At 44.0% G+C, this 15,712-nt stretch overlaps 1 protein-coding gene across 5 annotated transcripts in view; it reads left to right on the top strand.

Annotated features, from left to right (window-relative positions):
• SEPTIN11 (septin 11) overlaps positions 1-15,712 on the top strand; it is a 91,811-nt gene that overhangs the window by 58,246 nt on the left and 17,853 nt on the right. For all 5 annotated transcript variants that reach the window (XM_059922812.1, XM_059922811.1, XM_059922808.1 and 2 more), the window contains exons 4-7: positions 4,689-4,875; positions 8,084-8,245; positions 12,693-12,789; positions 13,988-14,156. In XM_059922812.1, coding sequence (XP_059778795.1) covers positions 4,689-4,875; positions 8,084-8,245; positions 12,693-12,789; positions 13,988-14,156 — 615 coding nt within the window. The remainder of the gene's footprint in view (positions 1-4,688; positions 4,876-8,083; positions 8,246-12,692; positions 12,790-13,987; positions 14,157-15,712) is intronic.

The following is a 15,712-nucleotide window of genomic DNA, read 5'->3' as shown; positions in this document are numbered from 1 at the left end:
ATAAACCCAAATGTCTGTTGTTAAAAAAAAAATAGTCATTTGGATAGGGTCTGCTTCCATCAAAAAATTGGAAGTGGGATATGCATTTTTGTATCGATATGTAAACATATGGAAGGGGACGTGCTGTTTCTCTAAACCCATGATTATTTTTACTACTTTGAGGATTAGGCAAGCTTTTCTGCCATCGATGCAAGACTTCAAGAATGTCCCAGTTTGTTTATGTAGGCTTCGGACATGTCAGCATTCCTGCATCATTATCTGCCTGGGACCAGGCTAGCTAGAAGGAGGCAGGAAGAGAGATCTGGTAAGATTTCCTGTTTTGTTTAATAGCACGGTTAACTCTTCGTGGTCTAAGGGCCTCCTTGTTTTGCTGTCTGTACTCTTCAGTAAAGAAGGAAAGAGGTCTGGAGAAGAAGGGAAACCAAATTTTGCTGTAGTGCTGGAAATAAAAGAATTTGTTGGCCTCACATTTGGGAGGTGGGAGATAGAATGTCAATGGCATATTACAAACTATAATGATAATCAGTCCTAAAAAAGCATGGATAATTGAAATCCACTGAGAGAATCCTCAAACTCACCAAATCTTTATCAGAGTTATAAAATGGTAATGGAATGGACTGTTCGGTCTTCAAATTCTGCCTTAATTACACTTTCTGGTAGATGTAGTTGAAGGATAAGGAAAATTAACTTTGGCTAATAGATAGCAAGATGGTAGGTATCTGGTCCCATATGAAATGGAGAGTCAGTCCCCGAACAATGGCATTGGCTCTTTTGCAGGTGGGTAGCTTGGGTGGATAGAAAACATTGCATAAAATATTTTTTCCCCATCAGTTTTAGGGTCAACCTCTGTCAATTTTTTGTGTTTTTTAATGGCTGGAGATTTATGGGGGGGAAAAAAAAGTGGTAGATAAAAAGGAATATCCCATGCCTTAAAAAGAAATTATGTGAAAATGTAAAGACTTGATTTGATCTGCCCTATCCCCCTTCCTTCCCCCACCCTGCCCTTTCCTCTGCTTGATATGGCTACAATCCACAGAAGTTTGAATTGGCAGAACAGAACATAAATAGGTATCCTTGCTATAAGAATGGAAACTAGCAAAAGGCAAAATAGGGATGAAGTTTCCTTATCTTTATGACTTTGAGTGTTGATAACATATGGACAAGAGTAGGAGAGAGGGCAGAGAGTTTGTCCAAAGGATGTGAAGGGGAGTACAAAGCCACTAGGCTGACTCATTATGCATCAGGAAGAAACTGTTTCATCAACATAATTAAATCTTGAACACAAGGCATAGTGATATGGTAAATTGTTCTCCTGAAATACATTTATTTGTTTATAATGATATAGAGGGTAAAATGGATGGGATTTTGTGCTTGGTTGTGTGTAGGAGGTAGGAGAGGAGGTCTCTGGGTTGAACCCCGGGGTACTGACACGGCCAGTGGTCTGGATGTGGGCGCAATTTGCTGACCTGAGGAATATGGGGGAGTGTGGGTTTGGGGACAAGATGAAGAGTTTGATTTTGGACATATTTAGAAGAGCAAGTGGAAATATCTGGTAAGCAGTTGGATGGATTGGTCTCAAACTTGGGTGAAAGATCTGGTTAAGTGAAACACAAGAGTAAATGTGATTTTCCAAGGAAACCACACACAGGGAGAAGAGGGAGATTGAAAAGATTGGCCCAAACTCCTTAACAGGGGACGGCAGAAGGAAGCCTGAGGTATAGAGGAGAACAAAAGATGTCTTTGGATATACCAAATCCAGGGCAGAAAGCATGCCTCACTGGAAAAGGAGAGGTTCTATGCCTCCCGTAATCTTGGAGGATCAGAATCAAAACCAAATGCAAACTGTTGGTGGGAATGTAAATTGATACAGCCACTATGGAGAACAGTATGGAGGTTCCTTAAAAAACTAAAAATAGAACTACCATATGACCCAGCAATCCCACTAGTGGGCATATACCCTGAGAAAACCATAATTCAAAAAGTCACGTACCACAATGTTCATTGCAGCACTATTTACAATAGCCAGGACATGGAAGCAACCTAAGTGTCCATTGACAGATGAATGGATAGAGAAGATGTGGCACATATATACAATGGAATATTACTCAGCCATAAAAGGAAACAAAATTGAGTTGTTTGTAGTGAGGTGGATGGACCTAGAGTCTGTCATACAGAGTGAAGTACGTCAGAAAGAGAAAAACAAATACCATATGCTAGCACATATATATGGAATCTAAAAAAAAAAACGTTCTGAAGAACCTAGGGGCAGGACAGGAATAATGACTCAGACATAGAGAATGGACTTGAGGACACAGGGAGGGGGAAGGGTAAGCTGGGATGAAGTGAGAGAGTGGCATGGACTTATATACACTACCAAATGTAAAATAGATAGCTAGTGGGAAGCAGCCGCATAGCACAGGGAGATCAGCTCGGTGCTTTGTGACCACCTAGAGGGGTGGGAGAGGGAGGGTGGGAGGGAGACGCAAGAGGGAAGAGATATGGGGATATATGTATACATATAGCTGACTCACTTTGTTATAAAGCAGAAACTAACACACCATTGTAAAGCAATTATATTCCAATAAAGATGTTAAAAAAAAAAACAAATGCAGAAAGGAAATGAATAGAAAGAAGCAGCACACTTGGGCCACTCTTGCAGGGAGGTGCTAAGAAGCTGCAAATCAGGAACTGGGGAGGCAGGAAGGAGCACCTGCTGTGAGCTGCTTTCCTCTCCTTGGGGCTAAGAGGGTGTAGGGGGACCTTGATTCCCCCAGTCACATGCCTCGGTGTCAGGAGACCGAAAGATCAGGCCCTGGACTGACAGGGCACGGGTGGGCCTCACTGGAGTGGCCTGGTCCACTGCCCTGCAGGGCGTGAGTCAGTAGCAGAAGAGTTACCATGGAAAGCGGGTCAGTGTAAAGTTCCTTTTTTTTTTTTATCCCTGTCTTTTTGAGAAGTCAGGCTTGCTTTTCTCTTATTTGTTGTTTATTATATTACTGTGAAATAGTTATATCTCACAGTTTTATGGGCTAATTCTTTACATATATTAGCTCACTTAATTTGTCACATTAGCTGTCTGATATAGGTAATATCTCTGTCCTTGATATTACCTGTGAGGAAATTGAAACACAGAGAGGTTTAGTAACTTGCCCAAAGCCACACAGCTAGTAAATTATGGATTTGGAGTTTGGTCGTAGGTGGTCTGGCTTGAGTCCATGCTTTTAACCCCCATTTTATGTAACTATCCTATCATAATAATGGCTATTGCTATTGTTACATAATTCCTGCCTATATTTTAAAATTGGAAAATGGAGGAGAATCTTATTACTTGCTCATCCTTTCTATTGGAATTCATTGGGATTTCTACTGTCATGTTTAGAATTTTATTTAGGCACATTCTACTTTTTCTTTAAACCTCTAGAGATTTCGTCTGCTCAGATTGAAGCAATGGATTATGATAAATCACCAAGGGAAAATATAAGAAAACGTTTTTCTGTTTTCAGTTTTGGTCATACATTTTTGTTTGTTTGTTTTATTTTGTTTTGTTTGTTTTTTCTTTTAGGGCATCTGCTGTCATCTTCATTATAAAAGATTTATAGTTCCCTTTCAGGGATTTCAGTTTAATTTATGGATCCGAGAGTTGACTGTTGAGAGGTTTTTATTTTTCTTAATGCCTAAACCATTCCTCAGCAAGGTAGTGAGTTTGGGGAAGAATTAACCCATTTTATTCCTAATCAGCCCATGTCATTGCTGCTGCCAGTTACTTCTGAGCAGTCCCCTTGGAGACCTGGAAGAGTTCATGGCGTTTCCACAGTGACCTAATGTACTGTTGAATCTCTGGAGAACATATGGTTTATTGAATATGTCTTCCCAATATGCTATTAGTGATTGTGTTTTTGGTCAGTTAATAGAGTCATGTGTAATTATTCAAAATAGATTTGAATTATGGTTTGGTGAGAAGAGAGGGTTACAAAGTTTACCTTCAAATCATAAAATTTGAGAGTTGGGAAGAATCTTGATCATAATAGGCCAGGCAGTTCAGTTTATAGGTGAGGTTATGGCACGCGCAGGGCTTTATGAGAGTACGGAGAAACCCTTGTCCCCAGGGGATGGGGGCACAGGAGCAGGGAGGGGCTGCCAGCATCCTGAAACTGCAGAGCAGTTTCACCTTGTGCACCGATGCCTATCAGCTGGGAGAGACTGTCAGAATCACTTTATTGGGACAGATTTTTGAGGCTCAGTTTTGGCCCAGCAGGAAAGAATGCCACAGTCTCTTAGCAATACCTTCATGGGTGCCATGGGGGAAGTGACAGTGTGTCTCACATATTTGCAGTTGCTGTTTTAAATGCTGAATGTTAGCCAGGGGAGTAATAGGAAGAAGACCATTCCAGGTTGAGGTGTGGGGGGATGGGACGGCTAGCATGAGCAAAGGCACAGAGGCAGGCGAGAGCTTGACACGTGGGACAGAAAGGGTGAGCCCGGGAGGGGGTGTTGGAGAGAGGGCCTGGGGTGATGTTCAGGGGCCAGATGGCTAAAGGCCTGGGCTGCCAAGGTAAGGAATGTGGGCCTTAGCTCTTAGGGAAGAAGGAACCACTGAAGACTTTCCTGGAGGATTGTACAAAGAGGTTTGAGACTGGCAACATGCTGATTTGAAAATGTGTTTTAAAAAACCTTCTTCTGCATCCTAGCTATAAGCCGATCGTGGAGTATATCGATGCCCAGTTTGAGGCCTACTTGCAAGAGGAATTGAAGATCAAACGTTCTCTCTTCAACTACCACGACACCAGGATCCACGCATGCCTCTACTTCATTGCCCCCACTGGACATTCGCTGAAGTCCCTGGACCTGGTCACCATGAAGAAGCTGGACAGTAAGGTACTCACTGCTGCCCTGGGTACTGTCCACTCTCCTGTAAGATCTCCATTATCCGGGGGCCCCAATGTACCTCTGCTTTCAGTGTAATTTGGTGTTTTGTTTTCAAGACTATGTTTTAGAGCAGTTTTAGGTTCACAGCAAAATTAGGAGGAAGGTGCAGAGATTTTCCACATACTCGCTGCCCCGTGACATGCATAGCCCCACTCCCACCCCATTGCCAACATTCCCATCAGATGGTGCATTTGTTACAACTGGAGAACCTACAGTGACACATCACTGTCACCCCAAGTCCATAGTTTACATGAGGGTGCACTCTTGGTGTTGTACATTCTGTGGGCTTAGACACATTTATAATGACATGTATTCATCACTGGAGTATCATACAGAGTAGTTTCACTGCCCTAAAAGGCTTCTGTGCTCCACCTGTTTATCCCTCCCTACTTCCTAACCCTGTATTTGTTTTTTCTGGTTGACGGAACCATAGGGTTTTGAAAAAAATGGTTCAAAACCTCTCTGGATATTAGGACAAAACAAAACAAACAAAACCATGTAGCTTATTACAAAGTATTTTTAGTTCTTAAATTAGCACTAGTGTATGTTCTGTTGAGGGTTGGGGAATTATACAGTGGAAACACCTAAAGGGTCGTAGGAAGGGTTAAATTTAGGGAGATTGAACTATAATTTCATGCTTTGTTTATTTTCTTAAAAACTTTCTTTAAATCTCTCTTTGAAAGGTTTTTACAGGCTTGGCTTTAATTTGAAGTTTAACATGCCAAAAAAAAAAGTTGTTTTTTTTTTAATCTATGTGATAAGGATGGTCCAACTTCTTAGATTTTAAAACTGAGCTGCACCATGTGTTCAAAAGAAGTAGAGTCTCAGATCAAGTCTGACCCCTAATCTTTGCACATTTATAACCTTTCTCCTTCACAACATTTGGAGGAAGGTACTGATGAGTTTGACAACATTTGATGATCTACTTTATGATTAATTTGATTTTCCATTTTGAAATAAATGGAAGACAATACATTCTGAAATAAAGAAGCAGCAAGTGGCAACAAGGACACCCACAAAATTAAGCTATAGTATTTCCTCTTAGATTCTAACCTCCTTTTGAGTTCAATACAAAGTCTTACCTTTAGAGGGCTTTGTTGGGTGTTATTTTCTGTCCAAACAACACTGTTTAAAAGATGCTTTTGCTCCAGAGGGACATAATAGTGAGAGAATGCTGAGAAGATCAGCCTGTCCCCAAGGCCTCTGCCTGTACCAGCCCACCAAGGGCCTGCGGGCTGACACCAAGACAGGCACCCGGGGCCCCCAGCCTGCGAAGATGCACTGCTTTACAGAAACATATTCTACCAGCCAGAAAGGAGTCCTGCAGCTAGAGCACTCTTGGGAGAATAAATGGAAACCCTTCCTCATCTCATTTGATTCAGCTTCAGTGGACCATCGATGGTGGCTCACTGGGCCAGGGAGGTCTGCTTCCTGTGCTGTCGGGTCCTTGAGAGCAGGGCTGGGAAGCAGACAGAGGGAGGTGGCTTCCTCACTGAGGCTGAGCTTGTAGACCACGCCAGGGTGATATCCAACAACAGGATTATGCTTCAATTTAAAAAGGGAAAGAAAATAAGGCAAAACAAACAGCTAATCAAAACAAAACAAAACAATCACTACAAAGCTGGTTAAACTGCTTTCAAAGAACTATTATTATTATAGAGCTGGAGTGCTAGGGAGTATCTGAAAACGGTTTTGTCAAAGGTTTGTTGATACAAGTAAAGTGAAGAGTTAAGGCAAACATATGACAATTTCAGACAAGATTTCCAAGCACCTGCCACTGAGGAAGAAGAGATTATAAATCTAAATTTGCTTGGTTCTTTTATCTACTCTAATCAAATTGGCCAAGAAAATATGAGCCTCTGCCATTTTGTCCATGTTGATATTAACCCAATACTAAGTGTGCACAGAAGTTAGCCAATATAAAACATAGGGAGGGGATTGTTCCCCACATCCTGATCCAGGCATCCTCCCACCCTCAGTGATGTCTGTCTCACGGAGGCAACTTGCTGCAGGAAGCCCATCCATGATAAGGTTAGGATTGGGTTGAGGAATAGGGAAGAACAGATTTTTCCATCAACGGGTCATCTTACTCTGGTTTATCAGGGATTTTTGATTTGGCTCTTGGGATAAAAGGAGAAGCAAAGGAATGCAAATGTGACCCAGAACCCCCCCCCCCCCCCCCCGCAAAGACTCCCTCTTTTCTGGCTGGGACTGACCGCTTTCTCACCAAACCTGTTCCCTTTTCACCTGAGCTGGGTGAAGAGCATGGTCCCCGGTATCAGATGTCAGTAGCAACTTGTTGAAACCTCTGTACCAATCAGGGAGTGGAAGAAAGTTAATTGTAAAAAATCAATTTTAAAGAATGTGTCCTGTGGACAGTGCTGGGGTAAGCAGAGTGTCCCACCTTGGGCTTTGGGGCTTGCGCTTGAGGGTCCTTGGCCCTCATTCTGGGCTTTCTGCCATTGTTAAACTTCAGAGTTCTCACCTGGTCTTTGTATCTGGCGCTCTGAAAGTGAGCCTTGTCTTTGGCACTAGGTCTCATTCTGGCACAAAGAAGTAATGTGATAGAAGCTGATTTTCAAGAGAATTAGTTGGTGTGATTTTGAAAAATTTAAAAGTAGGTGAAATCAATTTTGTTTTGGTTAATACTTAGGTTCTCTGCTTCCAGCAGTTCTCAAGTCATCAGAAGAAAGAAAGGATGCTATCCTGCATAGAGCTGAATATTCCACTGTTCTAACTAATGAAAATCTTGATATTAGACTGTTAGAAACATGCAAAAATCAAACTCCTAAAGTAGCTGGGAGGAGTCAAAAAGGAGTGGTTACTCAAAGAATAGGCTTCTTTGTTACCGCTCTTTGTCATAGAGTAACACTTCCTTTTACACCGTAAAGAAGAATGAGGTGGCATAGAAGAGGAAATTACGAGGATGCTTTCTTTCAGTGCCAGATGGGAGCGAGTAAAAATGTTCAGAGATGGAACTAAAAGATTATTCCATATCTTCTTAATTTTGCATCTAGGTAAAAAGCCCAATTTTTAATATCATCTCTATTTCTAAGTGAAGTTTTACAATTTCTGCTTCTTTGTTTTCTATATTTTATTCATTTGTCTATTTTTCTTACGTTGGAGTTGTATAAAAATGGATGTGTTTGGTTTATAGGTGAACATCATTCCAATAATTGCAAAAGCTGACACCATTGCCAAGAACGAATTGCACAAATTCAAGAGTAAGATCATGAGTGAACTAGTCAGCAATGGAGTCCAGATATATCAGTTCCCCACAGACGAAGAAACGGTGGCAGAAATTAATGCAACGATGAGTGTAAGTCCTCAAGTAAGAAAGGACCAACCATTGATTTTCCTGAAAACTTTTCTTAGTAGCGGCATTGTGCAGTGGCTAGAACATTGGACTAGCATCTAACGTACTCAGTGGGGTCCAGCTCTGCCACTGTTTCAAGTCACTTAATCACCTTACTCCTCAGTTTGTCCATCTGTCAAACGGGAGAGTTAGACAAGATCTCAAATCTCCTTCCTGCTCTAACAGTTATGATTTCCACAGCAAATCTTGTGGGAAGGGAATGCCAGCCCAGCACCATTTCACACAAAGCTGCTTAGAGGAACTAGCTCTCCGCTTGCTTCTGCCAGTGTCGGCAGAAATATGTCCACCTGCCTCTCTTTTGCTTCTGTGATTGGTTCCTGCCTTTTTCTCCTTTCTGCATTCCCCGCCCTTTCCTGAATCATGAGGTAATCTGGCAGTGGAGGGTACAATTTCCACATCACAGAGAGGAATGGTCAGGAGATAAATGAAAGCTTCAGCAATCTAAGTGTGCCTGTGATAAAATCTCTCCTGATGACACTCCGTCCTGCTAGTCGATACCCAAGTCTTTCCCATTGCTCCTGTGTGTCTCATAGCTGTGGCTCACCTCTGTGTCACGTAACTGTACCCATCTTTCTTCAGTTGGGAATGCACGACTTCTGTAGAAGAAGCAGCATTCTTCACACATAGTTGATGCCCACTGAGGGTTTTTGGAATTCTTAAAACTGCAGGTTAGCTTCAATGGAATGTAATTAGAAGCTGTTAAATAGCTTGGCCTTCCCTGAATACGTGCTCAAAATTGATTCAGAAGTGTGCTGGTCGCAGTGGAAGTCAGTCTAGATTTTTAAATTTGTGGTCTGTTGAGGTATGTTCTACTTTTCCTCAGATCTGATCATGACAAGTGTCTAATCAAGTCATTATGAAAGGCACTAAAGGCGCTCTTTTAATTAACAGCTTTATTGAGATATAATTGATATACTGTACGGCACCCAGTTAAAGTATACAATTCAGTGGTTTTTAGTGTATTCACAGAATTGTGCAACCATTGCCGCAATCAATTTTAGAACATTTTCATCACCCCAGAAAGAAACCATATACCTTTTAGATGTCAGCCCTCTAACCATCCCAGACATTGGCAACCACTAATCTACCTCCTTTTCTCTGTAGGTTTGCCTATTCTGGACATTTTATATAAAGAAAGTCATACTGAAGCTTATCTAGAGAATTAAGTGACTTGGTCAAAGCCTTCCGGTTAAGAGCAGCCCTGGGATTTTGGCCCAGCCCACCTGGCCCCAGTCTCGTTGCTGTTTGCCATTGTAATTAGGAGACCAGACTAATTCCACAAAACTGCTTCTTCCTTCTTCCATTCAGCCTATGGACTTTTCTAGATATGGCTGTTATCATTTAAGAGGGGAACTTTTCCCATAAATCACTCCCAACGTGACTAGGACTTTGGAAGGGAATGTAACTTTCCCCTTCTCTGGGAAATCGCTGAATTTAAAATTTTAGGGGGTGTTCCTGGTAGCCCAGTGGTTAAGAATCCACTTGCCAATGCAGGGGACACGGGTTCGAGCCCTGGTCCGGGAAGATCCCACATGCCGCGGAGCAACTAGGCCGCTGTACCACAACTGCTGAGCCTGCGCTCTAGAGCCCGCGTGCCGTGACTACTGAGCCCGTGTGCCACAACTACTGAAGCCCGCACGCCTAGAGCCCGTGCTCCGCAATAAGAGAAGCTACTGCAACGAGAAGCCCACGCACTGCAACAAAAAGTAGCCCGTGCTCACTGCAACTGTAGAAAGCCCGTGCACAGCAACAAAGACCCAAAGCAGCCAAAAATAAATTAAAAAAAAAAAAAAAGAATTTAAAAAATAAAATAAATAAAACTTAGGGATCTCATTAATGCAGAGATAGACCAGCTCCGCTCTGCCCTAGTCTGGTCACACTGAGTCATGTGACCACCTCTGGCTGTCGTGCTCCTGTGTCCAGGATAGTAAAGGGTCTGGAATCCTTGGAAGGAACTGGAGAGCAGATTCTTCCTATGAAATGGCCACGAGGGCATGCGAAAGGAAGGTAATCATAGGGGAGAGCGACTAGAGACTTACTCAAAAGGCAGAACCAAAACCAGAGGGCAAAAGAACAGTGTGGGCTTTGGGCCCAGTGAAGTGCACGTTTGTTTAACTCTTGGTGCCTCCATCACAAGTAGTTGGTGGACAACAGATTCTGTTTCAGCTCACTCAGAAGAGATACCACGGAGGGAATTCCTACACAGATTCCACCCCTAAAATTCTCTGGTTCTGGGTACTGAGAACTTGGTGATAATAGTAGCGCCTGATATTTTGACATTTATGGAGCACTTATTACTCTGCATCGGGCACTGCTCCAGGCTCCACATTTAATGTTCACAACAGTCCCATGGGAGGAGCTAGTATTATTCCTACTACCACGTGAGGAAACGGCAGCCCAGCACCTGAGAGCGCATAGCTGTCTGTAGTGGAGCAGGACGTGAACCCAGGTGGTTTGGCTCCAGGCGACCTCTCGCCCTTTATCCTAACGGCCGCCCAAGCGGAGGAGCGTACTTGGTTATAGCATCATTAAAAGCTCAGGCTGGGACAGCACGTGTTTATTCCGCTATAGGACTGCAATTTGGGGTCAGTGGGATTCAGGAAGTAACATGAATGAATACCATCCAATTTTTCTCTGTATATCCCTTCCTGTCCTTTTAAATAATTTTGCATGGCCATGAAACTAAATTTGTGTTAAGTTTCTTGGAAATAAAATACCCATGAATCTTTGCTCTGTTTCTCTCTTTATCAGATTCACGGAACTGATATTCCCAAATTCATTTTGTTCTTTATCAAGGAATTTTCTTATAGGGTCTTCCTTGCAGGCAGTTCCTGGTGATGAAATCCCATAGGATATGTGGAAAGCAGATCTCATTGGCGGTTGCTTTCGTCACTCAGGTCGTCACATCAGAATGTGGGCTGGAAGGGTCCTGTTACCCCTCAGCTCCAGGGAACCACATTTCAGTTCCAGATGCTGAGAAAGAGAACGTGCTTTCTTTCCTTCCTACAGAGTGTGAGATGAACTAGAAAATATAAATATCTGGAGCACCAGACCAAATACAAGTTGGGCGGCCTGGGCTGAGGATTTTGCCAAGCTCTGGGAGAGGATTTGGCTTTAAAACACTCTTGTCTGTCTCAGTGTGTCTGTAGTGGAAGAGCACTGGGTCAGGGAGCCCTAAATAATAATTCTCAGAGCAGCCATTTCAGATGTTATTCTTACGTGCTAAGAGGAGAAAGATAGAATTACTGTTTTCTCCCCGGATTGTAGCCATAGTTACCAAATAAACCAACGTGGCACAGCCAGTTGTCTTGAATAGTATCTCTGCTCAAGGTAAGTCGGGGTGCAAGGCTTGAGCCAATAATTTGAGCTAAAGTATATTTGACTTGAATTTTGTGCAATGATCAACTGTCTAAAGCAGTGCTGTTCAGTAGAAATATAATATGAGCCACACAAGTAATTTAAATTTTCCAGTAGCCACATTTTTAAAAAGTAAAAAGAAACATAAAATTAATTTTAAGAACTTATTTAACCCAGTATATCAAAAATATCATTTCAACATGTAACCAATATAAAAATTACTAGTGAGATGTTTCCATAGCAGGGCTTTGAAGTCCTCTGTGTGTGTGTGTGTGTGTGTGTATTCTTTTTTGTCACACCACGTGACTTGTGGGATCTTAGTTCCCTAACCAGGGATTTAATCCAGTTGCTGGCAGTGAAAGTGTCGAGTTCTAACCACTGGACTGCCAGGGAATTCCCCCAATGTATAGTTTATAATTACATACATCCCAACTTGGACACATACCTAACTTACTGCAAACATATTTAAAAGTTTTTCAATATGAAGTAAGTACCAAAAAGATAATTTTCCTTCATGTTTGCATCTACATTAACAAAACTTGTTCTTTTTTTTTTTTTTTTAAGAAGATCTGAGTTTGAAACAAAGTGAAATGCAGTCCTACGAAAACAATAAAGTGATAATTAATGGAAAAATATTTCACACTGCTTCCCTTTAAATGTAAATGAATTAAAAGTAAATAAAATTAAAATTTTCTTCATTTTACGAGCCTCATTTCAGGTGCTCAGTAACCACATAGACCAGTGGCTACTCTCAGGCAGTGGACATCCCATGCTTACCATATAATCGCAAAGACTCCTAGTTTCCCCCTGAGTCCAGCTCATGGCAGATACTTGGTATCTGGTTGTAGGGGGGGTCGCATACACGAAGCCCAACCCCACTGAACTGTTGAGCCCCTCGCTCTTCTGCCCTCCCTCGCCCTTTTCTCTTGCCCCGAGCAGAGGCCTGCGGGAGGAGGGGCGTGTGGAAGCGGAGGAGAGTGTGTCTTTGCAGCACGGGGAGGGTAACCGCTCTCTGTCCTTGTGTTGCTGGCAGGTCCACCTCCCTTTCGCAGTGGTCGGCAGCACCGAAGAGGTGAAGATCGGCAACAAGATGGCAAAGGCCAGGCAGTACCCCTGGGGTGTGGTGCAGGGTACGTGCGCATCGCGGGGAAGGGTTTCCTCGCGTGTCACCCCCAGGGTGGCCGTCCCCGCCGGGTTTGGGCAGGTCCTTGACGTGGGCAGGTGGAAGGGGGCTGCAGGGTTTTTTTTACACCTGGCAGTCGTGGAGGCCAGAAAGAAGCAGGGAGGCTGGGAAGCAATGGAGAGATGTGGCTGCAGAGCCCTAGTGCCAATGAGGCAGCCCCCCAAGAATGCTGGGTTGTGTGGGGAATTTCGTATAAATTCCTGCTGGAAGAGAGAGCTTCCCTGGGAGTTTGAATGAGTTCTTCACCAGCAAAGAATAAGAAAGCTGCAAAAAGCTTCTTGCAAACAAGAGGATACTTGTTTCTCCATATCTCTGGAAAATTTTTCTTGGTTTTTTTTTTTTTTTTTTTTTTTTTTGCAAATTGTCTTCTCAGTAAATATCTGAGAACAAGTAACCTATAATTGTTGTGGGACATGACCACAATCTTTAACCTGAAGACATTTCCTATGTCACTTTGATGGGCAAGGTCTCGTATTCCATTACCAACCCTTGTGTGTTGTGAAGGAGGATGTCCAATGCTATGGATTAAGTAGGGTGGCTGCAGAAAGTTCCTTCATTGGCTTACAATATATCAGTCCTCCGTTTCCTTTGTTCTGAGTAAAGGCAATAAATCTGTGAGACGTGAGAAAGCACAGTACCTTTGAGATGTGTAGGAAAATTATGGTTTTTATCAATCTTCCCAAATTCTCTACAAGAGAAAAACTTGCTTCATAGTGTCGTTGATAAAATTAAAGGAGATGGTACATAAAGACTGCCTTGTACAGGTCCCGACAGCACGGAGGGGTAGAAATCGGCCTGGCTTTGGAGCCAGGGGTGACAGGGTCTGAATATAGACCCTGCTGCCTCTGTCTGGGAGGCCAGTCTGCTCATCAAAGCCATGCTCTGCCTCTGGGAATCCTGCTACCGAGAATCAAGACAGTATTGGCAGAGCTCCTCCCACGGTGCCCTGCCCTCAGCATCAGCAATCACGGTCCCTGCTGTCAGAAATCCTGTCCTTGTAGGGGTGTAAGGAGGATCCAGTGAAGGATCTCCGGGTGACCTTGAGACCTCAGGGGCAACGGTGACCACGTCTTGGAAAGATCACGTCAGGTTTGAGTGACACCGCCGCTGAGAGCCCTCCCTGCTGTCTTCCCCGTCTCCTGCAGTTGAGAATGAAAACCACTGTGATTTCGTGAAGCTTCGGGAGATGCTGATCCGCGTGAACATGGAAGACTTGCGAGAGCAGACGCACACCCGCCACTATGAGCTGTATCGGCGCTGTAAGCTCGAGGAGATGGGCTTCAAGGACACCGACCCTGACAGCAAGCCCTTCAGGTATGTGGGCACCTGGCAGTCAGGACCCCCAGGCAGCGGTGTGAGCGGCGTGCCGGCGCATCCCGGAGATGCTTGTGGGATCGAGAGATGGGTGGTGGAGGGACCTGGCGGGGGCAGATGAATAGCACGGGTCGCCAGGCATTGCGGTAACCGCTTTATTTGTATCATCTAGAGCACCTGACGTAGCTGCTGTCACTATTGCATCCTCATTTTACAGAGGAGGAGACGAAGGCACTGCAAGTGTAAACAGCCTGCCCAAGTAGGAAGTGACAGGTGTGAGTTTTGAACCTCTGTTCTTAACTGTTACACTCACAGAGGCACAGAGCCTGGTCCAGGCATTTACAAAGGTGCGGAGGCTCACTACAGTTTGTCCCGTTCGTTTTTGCCAAATAGGTTTCACTTGCCAAGTCTCCTACTTTGTGATGTGCTCTTACTAGGTTCCAGTGAACCAGTACAATTCTAACAACACAAATGAGTAAATAACTTACAGAACATTTGCTCTGTATTTTCCCACACCGCTGATGGATGGAGAGGAAGAGGCAAAACGTGAAGGGGAGAATATCGCAGTTAATGTAGAATTAGTGGCCCCGCAAAGGCCAGGCCCTGTTAGAGCCCAGTGGTGGGGAAGGGTCGCCGGGGCCACTCCAGGCTTGGTGAACGGTCAGAGGAAGGTTTGCCGCCACATGGTACAGGAGAGGATTGCTCTGTGCATACTGAACCCATGCAGTTCCTTCACGGGGATCTGAGTTGAGGTGACGTGAGGTGTGTCTGTGCTTGGCGCCTGTACTGATTGGGGGCCGCGGTTCCTTGGAGAAGACTGTTTTCCTCCTCTCTTGTGGCTGGCCTCGACTCCCACTCAAATGTCTAGGAGCTGGCCGGCCACGGTGCCTCAGGCAGCCTGTGTGCAGTGCCAGTGGACTCCCTCCGCTGGATCTGAGCTGCCATTGCGGTGGCAGGGAGGTTATTTTCTTGGAATCTCTTTAGTTTGGTGAAGTCTGGACTGGTTTCCCAGTACAGTGCTCCCGTGGAATGTATTTGGTGAGAACAAATGGAGACCCCAGACAGAGGGCTTCTAACCAAAAAGTTAGCTTCTAGCTAAGTCTGCATCATTTAGTCCTGCTCTACGGGCTTGTAAAATTGGCCCTCTTCATTCACATGAAATGTGCTTTCTGAGGCAGGGTAGAGGATTCCCTTTTGTGTACACAAGTTTAGGGGATTGAACCTTGAAATGCATTGACCAAAAAATAGCCCCTACACAATCAAGCCTACTCTCTGGTTATTAAGCCTGAGGAAAATGGTTTTTGTGTGGCAGAGACTATCTTTATTTTTTCATAGAGGTTTTTTTTTTTTTTCACCCACGCATAGAGATGAAACAAAAGGAACCACAGTAAAAATGGAACCCGTGTGCCCTCCGCCCTCATTCAAACCCAGGCGGCGTTGAAGGGTGAAGGGGCAGCAGTGTGGGTTCAAGTCTTGACCCTGCTACTACCCAGCTCCTTAACCTGTCTGGGCCTCAGGTTCTTCAGCTGTAAAATGAGGAACTGGGCTAGATCAGG

Source organism: Balaenoptera ricei, chromosome 5 (genome assembly GCF_028023285.1).
Source record: "Balaenoptera ricei isolate mBalRic1 chromosome 5, mBalRic1.hap2, whole genome shotgun sequence".
Taxonomy (NCBI): Eukaryota; Metazoa; Chordata; class Mammalia; order Artiodactyla; family Balaenopteridae; genus Balaenoptera; species Balaenoptera ricei.
This window is presented reverse-complemented; position numbering and strand designations above follow the sequence as displayed.